Source organism: Coregonus clupeaformis, chromosome 10 (assembly GCF_020615455.1).
Source record: "Coregonus clupeaformis isolate EN_2021a chromosome 10, ASM2061545v1, whole genome shotgun sequence".
Taxonomy (NCBI): domain Eukaryota; kingdom Metazoa; phylum Chordata; class Actinopteri; order Salmoniformes; family Salmonidae; genus Coregonus; species Coregonus clupeaformis.
In genome coordinates, this window is record NC_059201.1 from 52689908 (window position 1) to 52701037 (window position 11130).

An 11130-nucleotide genomic window follows, 5' to 3' on the forward strand; every position below is an offset into this window, starting at 1 on the left:
TGAGTTTTCAAGCCTTTAGTCAGACACTGGAGCCTGTCCTCTTTTACTTGGTCTGTCACACATGGGACGTACCCCGCAGCATCATTAATCAGCCCAGGCTGGCGTATCTGGGCCCTGCAGAAACTCTACTGTGTCATATAATGAAAAGAACACACTCGTATATAGAGAAACACACAAATAGTCCACTCACACACACACACACACACACACACACAAAAACATGCAAAGGCGCACTCAAATGTGGACACACATGCAAACACATAGCTAGAAACACTCATTACAGACACACTAAATTACACATCACCTACTACATAGGCCTTCCTGCAAATATGGACATCGGACACATTATCTAACAAACACATACAAACACTGCGTACGCTATACAACATTTACATTTTGTCATTTAGCAGATACTCTTATCCAGAGCGACTTACAGTCAGTGTATTCAACTAAGGTAGATAAACAGCCACATATCACAATCATTGCAATAAAAATACATGCATGCAAACATGCAAACACACACCTATACACCACAGGAAGCTGCTGAGGGGAGAACGGCTCATAATAATGGCCAGAACGGCGCAAATGGAATGACATCAGACACCTGGAAACCATGTGTTTGATCTATTTGATACCATTCCGCCTATTCTACTCCAGTCATTACCACGAGCCCGTCCTCCCCAATTAAGGTGCCACCAACCTCCTGTGCTGCACACACATACCACAAGCAACACCTATCAGCACATTCTACTTAGCTATGCAGTTCATTCACTCCTAATTGTCCATTTTGTGTTTACACTTCTCTTCCACTACTGTAAGTCCATTAGACTTTTGAGATAAATTTTAGATAAATGGACCTGTCAGTCAATAATACTTTATCTATTATTCATATGAAAGCAATAGGCCGTTCCATGGCTCTTTTTTTTCATTCTTTTTTTCTTTCTCCACTTTTATTTAACCAGGTAAGCCAGTTGAGAACAAGTTCTCATTTACAACTGCGACCTGGCCAAGATAAAGCATAGCAGTGCGATAAAAACAACACAGAGTTACATATGGGGTAAACAAAACATAAAGTCAAAAATACAACAGAATATATATGTATAGTGTGTGCGAATGAAGTAAATTATGGAGGTAAGGCAATAAATAGGCCATAGTGCAAAATAGTTACAATTTCGTATTAACACTGGAATGATAGATGTGCAAAAGATGATGTGCAAATAGAGATACTGGGGTGCAAATTAGCAAAATTAGCAAATTAGCAAAATAAATAACAATATGGGGATGAGGTATTTGGATGGGCTAATTACAGATGGGCTGTGTACAGGTGCAGTGATCGGTAAGCTGCTCTGACAACTGACGCCTAAAGTTCCTCTTGTCAAGCATCATTTAACTGCCGGAACTCACTCTCTCTCTCTTCTCTAAACATTTGATTGTGTTGGAATGACTGGAGAAGTTTTTGAGTTACCTCTCTAGGAAGTTTGGCATCAGTCTTATGAAGACTGTGATACGCAAAGAGAAAAAGGAATCGCTTTGCTACTTTTCCACACAACCCAGTGAAGGCATTTTGGGAAATAAAGCCACCTATCATGCCAGTGAAGGGTTTTAACAACAGAATGCATTTAACATATTTCTATTAAAAACACACATCTCCTTCCACCCTATGTCGTGGCTACATGACTTAAATCCACGGTCACACTACTCAATCCACTTTAGCACTTTAACAAACAACAACCCTGCAATTCTAATGCATACTAGCCACACTTACTATAATGCTGCTAGGCTAGGGCCTCCCTCCCACCTGTCCATAGCTGTTTATTAGGAAATGGAACTGGAGTAATTAGCTTATTTTATGAAACAAACAATTCTGTCTGTTTGTTGCCATTACAATTGCTGCCTAACCTCCAAAAGGACCACAATGGAAATACGCTTTTAAGCTTTATTGTGTTATCCTTGAGGAGTTTCTTAAATTGTATGTGGAGGCATCACCGGCTGATTCGCCCTCATGTTTGTATTTGGAAAATTGTCAAATAAATGTAATCAATCAATCACCTACAATATTGTGTTCACACATGAGTTAAAGTGATTACAGCGAAACCTGAAACTACCTGTAACACATAGTGAGGCCGAATCAATGTGTTTTACAGTAAGAGCGTACAGGAGAAAAGCCTTCAACTCTATTATCAGGACCACCATCAGGGACTCAGCAATACAAACAAACAAGTCTAACATGCAGATTGTTTATCGCAAAAGAATGTGTTGTGTACATGGGGTGGAATAACGCTTTTTGATAGTAATGTGCATGCATTATGAGCAAATATGGTTGGTCACAGCGGACTCCTTTTGGGTTGTTCCTTAAAACAGGATACTAGCTTTCTTTATTTAGTGGGTCACTAGAAAAGTCCCAAAGTTTTAGATGGGTCCTGAAAACAAAGTTTGGGATCCTGTGTTGTGGAGAAGTTCTGGGTCATTAGCATTACTGAATCCCCACAGGCTGGCAGGTTTGTGCTGAGTACATGGTTAGGGCTTTCCTGTGGCACCAACACAACAACAGTAATGGATTTGCAACTAGACTCAAGGGGACCACTTAGTCGACACACATCCACTTAAGAGGAAGCAATGCATGGATCCGACTCCCCCACCCCCATACTCTGAACATCCTGTGTGTGGGGGTGGGTGAGGGCTCAGGGTCTGCAATGCCAGCACAGCAAAACAAACTTTGGCCTTACATTTTCACATCACCCTCCAAAGCAGTGTGGTAGTCAATCTCCAAATCAAATATATTGCTTAACTCATTGTGAACTATCAGCCCTAACCCCAGGTGACCTCAGTACTAGTAGTACTAGTAAATTCAACTACAACATATACCACCAAGACATTCTTCCCAAGTGAAATGTGACAGAACCAGTAAGACTGCATATCCCTTGACAATCACATCATAGGAATTTTGGCTGTGATTGTATGTAGTGTATGTGTCAATGTGATGTGTGTGTGTGTGCATGCGTGCATTCATGCACCTGTGTGTGTTTGTGTGTGTGCACATGCATGCATGTGTGTGTGTTTCTGTGTACATACAGTACACTAACATGGTAGAGTGGTATCACATAAATTAGATTACACAGAGAATCCTCTATTCACAAAGTGGTTCCTGGCAGAGGCTTCCTTTTCCATATCCCTAAAGGGACAAAATGGCAGTGAAAACCACTATGACAAAAACATATTTTATTCAACATAACTTAATGAGAAACAAAGGCAGACAGTAGGCCTACATACAGTGGGGGAAAAAAGTATTTAGTCAGCCACCAATTGTGCAAGTTCTCCCACTTAAAAAGATGAGAGAGGCCTGTAATTTTCATCATAGGTACACGTCAACTATGACAGACAAAATGAGAAAAAAAAAATCCAGAAAATCACATTGTAGGATTTTTAATGAATTTATTTGCAAATTATGGTGGAAAATAAGTATTTGGTCAATAACAAAAGTTTCTCAATACTTTGTTATATACCCTTTGTTGGCAATGACACAGGTCAAACGTTTTCTGTAAGTCTTCACAAAGTTTTCACACACTGTTGCTGGTATTTTGGCCCATTCCTCCATGCAGATCTCCTCTAGAGCAGTGATGTTTTGGGGCTGTCACTGGGCAACACGGACTTTCAACTCCCTCCAAAGATTTTCTATGGGGTTGAGATCTGGAGACTGGCTAGGCCACTCCAGGACCTTGAAATGCTTCTTACGAAGCCACTCCTTCGTTGCCCGGGCGGTGTGTTTGGGATCATTGTCATGCTGAAAGACCCAGCCACATTTCATCTTCAATGCCCTTGCTGATGGAAGGAGGTTTTCACTCAAAATCTCACGATACATGGCCCCATTCATCCTTTCCTTTACACAGATCAGTCGTCCTGGTCCCTTTGCAGAAAAACAGCCCCAAAGCATGATGTTTCCACCCCCATGCTTCACAGTAGGTATGGTGTTCTTTGGATGCAACTCAGCATTCTTTGTCCTCCAAACACGACGAGTTGAGTTTTTACCAAAAAGTTATATTTTGGTTTCATCTGACCATATGACATTCTCCCAATCCTCTTCTGGATCATCCAAATGTACTCTAGCAAACTTCAGACGGGCCTGGACATGTACTGGCTTAAGCAGGGGGACACGTCTGGCACTGCAGGATTTGAGTCCCTGGCGGCGTAGTGTGTTACTGATGGTAGGCTTTGTTACTTTGGTCCCAGCTCTCTGCAGGTCATTCACTAGGTCTCCCCGTGTGATTCTGGGATTTTTGCTCACCGTTCTTGTGATCATTTTGACCCCACGGGGTGAGATCTTGCGTGGAGCCCCAGATCGAGGGAGATTATCAGTGGTCTTGTATGTCTTCCATTTCCTAATAATTGCTCCCATAGTTGATTTCTTCAAACCAAGCTGCTTACCTATTGCAGATTCAGTCTTCCCAGCCTGGTGCAGGTCTACAATTTTGTTTCTGGTGTCCTTTGACAGCTCTTTGGTCTTGGCCATAGTGGAGTTTGGAGTGTGACTGTTTGAGGTTGTGGACAGGTGTCTTTTATACTGATAACAAGTTCAAACAGGTGCCATTAATACAGGTAACGAGTGGAGGACAGAGGAGCCTCTTAAAGAAGAAGTTACAGGTCTGTGAGAGCCAGAAATCTTGCTTGTTTGTAGGTGACCAAATACTTATTTTCCACCATAATCTGCAAATAAATTCATAAAAAATCCTACAATGTGATTTTCTGGATTATTTTCTCTCAATTTGTCTTTCATAGTTGACGTGTACCTATGATGAAAATTACAGGCCTCTCTCATCTTTTTAGGTGGGAGAACTTGCACAATTGGTGGCTGACTAAATACTTTTTTTCCCCACTGTAAATGCTGTGCTTTTTACTATTATGCATTTTTTTCATTTGTGCTTGAAGAAAATAAGCCCAGTAAGGTTTGTGGGCAACATGATTAGGCCATAACAGATTGCAATAACATGGGGCCAGATTCACGAAGAATTTGCATTAGTTTAGCTTTGTCTTTCCTTAATACTCTCTCCAGAGTATACTGGTGCAAGACCATGGTAAGTGTAGGGCACAATACTCCCCCTACACCGTTATAGGAAAAAAGTATCAACACTGCATCCAGAATCCCACCATCCCGTCATCACCAATCAACCAATCAAGTCAGTCTTTTTGTTTGGAGGTCTCCTGTCTCTCATGCATACAGAGCCTCAAGAGCTCATGGTGGCGATGGGGATGACAATGACGAGGATGATGGTGATGGATGTGAAGATGAGCGCCCCCAGCTTGCAGGCTTTGGTTCTGCGCTGGTTGGCCTCTTTGCGCCTCAGCAGTGTGCTGTAACCTGGCGTGTAGATGTCCTCCATCCAAAACTCCAGGTTATTGGGGTTTAGAGACTCCTGGGCCTACGAGACAAAACATAAGGTCTATCATGCCAGATGTAAACAGTCAGGTAGATAACCATTCCAGTTGTTCCATTAAAAGTCTTATTCACTGGAAGTTCCTTTTGGATCCCAGTTCAGATATACATTTTACATTTACATTTTAGTCATTTATCCAGAGCGACTTACAGTAGTGAGTGCATACATGTTCGTATTTGTATTTGTATTTATTAGGGATCCCCATCCTGGGTTCCAAACATATTAAAGCACTTATATTACATATAAAACAAAATACAAAACAGTACATAATTTCACATTATTACACCACTACCTATCTACAATACAAAATGTTTAATACCACCATACAACAATATCACAGTGTGTGCGTATGCATGTGTCTATACCCTTGTGTGTGTCTCTTCACAGTCCCCGTTGTTCCATAAGGTGTATTTTTACCTGTTTTTAAAATCTGATTCTACTGCTTGCATCAGTTACCTGATGTGGAATAGAGTTCCATGTAATCATGGCTCTATGTAGTACTGTGCGCCTCCCATAGTCTGTTCTGGACTTGGGGACTGTGAAGAGACCTCTGGTGGCATGTCTTGTGGGGTATGCATGGGTGGCCGAGCTGTGTGCCAGTATTCCAAACAGACAGCTCGGTACATTCAGCTTGTCAACACCTCTTACAAAAACAAGCAGTGATGAAGTCAACCTCTCTTCCACTCTGAGCCAGGAGAGACTGACATGCATGTCATTAAAGACTGACATGCATGTCCTTAATGATAGCTCTCTGTGTACTTTTAAGGGCCAGCCGTGCTGCCCTGTTCTGAGCCAACTGCAATTTTCCCAAGTCCCTCTTTGTGGCACCTGACCACACTACTGAACAGTAGTCTAGGTGCGACAAAACTAGGGCCTGTTGGACCTGCCTTGTTGATAGTGTTGTTAAGAAGATAGAGCAGCGCTTAATTATGGACATACTTCTCCCCATCTTAGCTACTGTTGTATCAATATGCTTTGACCATGACAGTCTACAATCCAGGGTTACTCCAAGCAGTTTAGTCACCTCAACTTGCTCAATTTCCACATGATTCATTACGAGATGTAGTTGAGGTTTTAGTGAATGATTTGACCCAAATACAATGCTTTTAGTTTTGGAAATATTCAGGATTAATTTATTCCTTGCCACCCATTCCGAAACTAACAGCAACTCTTTGTTAAGTGTTGCAGTTATTTCAGTTGCTGTAGTAGCTGACGTGTATAGTGTTGAGTCATCCGCATACATAGACACACTGGCTTTACACAGGGAAATTCCTGATTCTACCTGGATTATGTTTGAGAGGCTTCCATTAAAGAACACCCTCTGTGTTCTGTTAGATAAGTAACTCTTTATCCACATTATAGCAGGGGGTGTAAAGCCATAACACATATGTTTTTCTAGCAGTAGACTATGATCGATAATGTCAAAAGCCGCACTGAAGTCTAACAAAACAGCCCCCACAATCTTTTTATCATCAATTTCTCTCAGCCAATCATCAGTCATTTGTGTAAATGCTGTGCTTCTTGAATGTCCTTCTCTGTAAGCATGCTGAAAGTCTGTTGTCAATTTGTTTACAGTAAAATTGCATTGTATCTCGTCAAACACAATTTTTTCCAATAGTTTACTAAGGGTTGGTAACAGGCTAATTGGTCGGCTATTTGAGCCAGTAAAGGGGGCTTTACTATTCTTAGGTAGGGGAATGACTTTTGCTTTCCTCCATGCCTGGGGGCACACACATTCTAGTAGGCTTAAATTGAAAATATGGCAAATAGGAGTGGCATTATCGTCCGCTATTACCCTCAGCAATTTTCCATCCAAGTTGTCAGACCCCGGTGGCTTGTCATTGTTAATAGTCAACCAAAAAATGTTCACCTCTTCCACACTCGCTTTACGGAATTCAAAATTACCATGCTTGTCTTTCATAATATGGTCAGATATACTTGGATGTGTAGTGTCAGCAATTGTCAGGAATCAAACCCACAACCCTGGCATTGCAAGTGCCATGCTCTACCAACTGAGCCACACGGCATCTATATTTTCTGAAGATTCACTGACTAATCCTGGTTTATATAATTTTGGGAGAAAACTCTGTTAAACTTTATTTAATGCATTATAATGCAGTTAAAGTGCATCAAAAGACATGTCATATGTATAATGTATTAGTATAATCTCATAATGATCTTGACTAAATAACACATTTGTTCAGTCTGTTGAACATTTACAGCATATAAGATTATAATAAGACATAAATGCTCATGTGCTTATGAAAAGCAACCAAACATTTCCTCTTGGAAAGCAGGGATCTCAAACTGGCGGCCAGATGAGGCCCGTGAGCTGATTTTATGCGGCGTTAGGTACTATGTTGCCAAAAGGTCAACAAGGTCAAAATATACAGTACCTGTAGGTCCAGAGGGGATATTCTGGCCTCGCTCTCCTCCACGGTCCAGACCGGGGCTCCTCTCCCCTCAGCCAATCGGAGTTCAGAGGTCAACCCAGAGGTCAACCCAGAGGACAACCCAGGATTGGTCAACCTGCCACCCTTCTGACAGAAGAGGGAAGAGCTGAACACCTGCTCCACCAAGTGGGAGTGTTTTTGAGGAGGACGTTTGTGACTCTTGGCAGAGCTGTTTGATTGGTCCATCTGCATGGAGTTGTAGGAAGAGAGAGAAAGGAATCAAACATAATGGCAGAAACAAATGTAGATATATTGGAATAAACATGTGAACAAACTGGATACACACAAGCAAACCTGCTCTTGCCTTTGTGTTCTAAGTGGAGAATTACTGATTACTGAAAGGCAGTCTTGCATTAACAGTAAAAGAGCCATGGGAATAATTGACTAAGTAAACAACTGACCACCTAAACCACATAGTCTGACCAACAGGCCAGCTAATGTCTGACTCAAGTTCTGCTTTAGGTTTGAGTCTCCGTATTAGTCTAGTCCTATCACATTTCTGCCTAAAACCCCAAATTCCTTATCCTCACACAACTAGCCACTAGCCTTGTGAAACCAGACTGATCTTGCGATAGCTCACATTCACTTCACATGAAACAAAACATTAGTGCAGCAGTCTGGTTGACCAGGCTAGATCCAAACAGCAACATACAATAATACAGAGGAGGTAACAGACCCAGACCCAGACCCTAAGACTGCCTTACAAGACACACACAGCTAAACTCCTGATTTAGCAACAAAATGAGCACACACACACTAAAAAACACACTCACACTCACTAACACTAACACACACACTGTTGCACTGACTAAGTTGGTACAGTACCTGTCCTGTTTTCCTTGGCTGGGCCGTGCCATCTTTACTTTTAGAGAAAAACACCGTCCAATCTCGTGCAGACAAGATGGAGACGATGCTTGGCCGCTTGGAGTCCACGCCCCTCTTGGAAGAGGCCTGTTCGCCTCCGTCTTCTGTTCCGCTCAGACCTCTGTTCGCCTCCGTCTTCCCCAACCGGTTCCAGTCCAGGCTGCCAAACGAATGCCCAGATACAGACAGGGGCTGGGGTTCAGAGGAGCCACCAGACCCAGGGCTGAGCGGATGGCTCAGCGCACCCAGGGAAGACTCACCACCACTAGGTGGTCCCAGCCACCTACCCCCCCCCCTACCTCCCCCTCCCACGGCGTGCTCCTGCATCTTCTCGTCCAGCCGCTGGAGGAAGGAGAGCACCTGGGAGATCTCGGCCTTGACCTCGGACAGGGACTCCAGGCTCTGCTCGATCTGGCCCATTCTCAGGAGGAGTTTACACACGCTGGCCTTAAGCCCGCCATCGTCGTTGCCGTCCAGTGAGTGGAAGAGCCTCTGGAGCTGGCCCAGGCGGCCACGCCGCGCCTCCGGGGTGTCCTGGGCTGTCGAGGGGCCCCCGTCGGGGGGGTAGATGTACCCTGTGGAGCCGCACATGCTCATGTCGTCCAGGAAGCGGAAGATGGCGCTGATGTCATCCTCGCCTATCATGTCGGGGTTGTCCATTGAGGTCATGAAGGACAGGTGGTCAGCGTGCACCAGGCTCCGCAGGCGCCGCGGGTCCGGCATGGTGTCTGTCTGGGTTCCCGTACTGCAGGCCATCCACCCTCCTCCTTCAGGTCTGGGACTGATGGTCCTCTCCCATCCCTTTGAAGGGGGCAACCACTCACCAGGGTTGTTTGTGGTGGGGCTGGGGGTAAGTCTCCTCTGAAGAGAGCCCTCGGAGCCATCCAAGCCCACCAACCTGTCGTCCAGACTGAGGCTCTTGTCCGTCCACCCTGGCCTATGGGTCCTGGGGGGTTGGAGGTGGAGGGGGGACCATTCAGGAATAGCACCCCCTGGGCCAAAGTATGTGGAGTCCTGGAGGTCGTCTAGGCTTTCATGCTTGGCCCGGCGCTCTGGCGAAGGCCGACCAACAGTGTGCGACGGATACGGGTTGGAGAGCAGCTCGAAGCTGCGGTTGGTGAAAAGTTCCTGCCTCCCTCTTCCTCCTACTCCTACTCTCTGAGTCTGCGACTCGGTACTAATGGTCACCTGGGGAATGAGGTGCGACTGGTTGTGGAAGTCCTTCTTGAAAATATCTCTCTTCTTCACGCAGGAATGTCGCTCCGATCCCGGCTGCGATCCCGGCTCTGATCCGTTCTCCCTGGGTGCCGAGTCTCCACTCAGAGAATCCTTGGAGGACTCGCTGTCCGTCTCCAGGGGGAGGTAGATGCTCTGCATGGCCTGGTCTGGGATGCTTCCGCTACCAGCGAACAGCGGGGTGTTGTGGCGCCAATCAAAAGACACAGACCTGGCACGGCCTGGAGGGAACGACGAGACCAGAGAGAGGGGATCGGGAGGGAGACTGGCACGCTTGCGGAATGAGTAATTTGATTTGGGCCAGAGCAAGCTCTGGTCGATAGAGCTTGAGAGGGTCTGAGAGTCTGACAGCATAAACACCCTATCGCGTCTGGAGAATTTTACCTCATCAGCGATGGGCAAAGAGCTTTGCAAAGAGGGCTCCAGGGATTGGTCGATGTGGGGGCCAAGCTGAGCTTTCATTGGCTGGGCGGGCTGGGCCTCGTCAGGAACCCCACCCGTCATTTGAATGAGGTTGAATATTGTGATGATGTCAGCTGCCACGCCAATCGGGGATGTCCCCAGTCCCTTAGGGGTGACCCTGTCTCTGAAGAGGGTGGCAGGGAAACAGGGATCGCGGCAGGCTGCTGAGAACAGCAGGCTCCTAAGCTCTGTGAGGTGCTGCAGGTCGAAGCGGGTGCTGACCATTCTACACAAGTCCTGAAAGGAGAGCCAGTGGCGCATAGCAGCCAGCTCCTCCAGAATCCCCAGCAGGACCAGGGGGTACTCCTGCTGCAGACTGGCCATGGCCCAATATCACCTTCAAATCAACAACAAAATCAACAGGAGATGTGGTTGGAAATAACTGTTAGGAAATTAATGTATTACCACAAATGTATTACCACTTGAACACCACTGAGTAAAAATTAACATACAATAACAAAGCGTTCACCCCTCCTCTGTTTTGGTACAAAAGCTAAGGGAGGGGCCTGGTGAAATGTAACCACTCTCAAATTCATAGACAAAGCTATGGATGGATGATATCAAAATTATAGTTTTAACCATGCATGTTTTATGGCTATACAGTGTTTATTAACATTTACATTGTTTACAAACACTTCAGTAAAACAAGTTTATATTTTGGGTTCTGATGGGGTAGAACAGTTTAA

General features: G+C 44.8%; 1 protein-coding gene across 1 annotated transcript; it reads right to left on the bottom strand.

Annotated features, from left to right (window-relative positions):
* Positions 1-4895: 4895 nt before the first annotated feature.
* LOC121576007 (major intrinsically disordered Notch2-binding receptor 1-like) lies at positions 4896-10768 on the bottom strand. Its single transcript, XM_045223290.1, has 3 exons — positions 8708-10768; positions 7826-8068; positions 4896-5414 (listed from the first exon to the last, which is right to left on the bottom strand). The coding sequence occupies exons 1-3, from the start codon at positions 10766-10768 to the stop codon at positions 5220-5222; spliced, it is 2499 nt and encodes an 832-aa protein (XP_045079225.1). The 3' UTR covers positions 4896-5219.
* Positions 10769-11130: the final 362 nt, after the last annotated feature.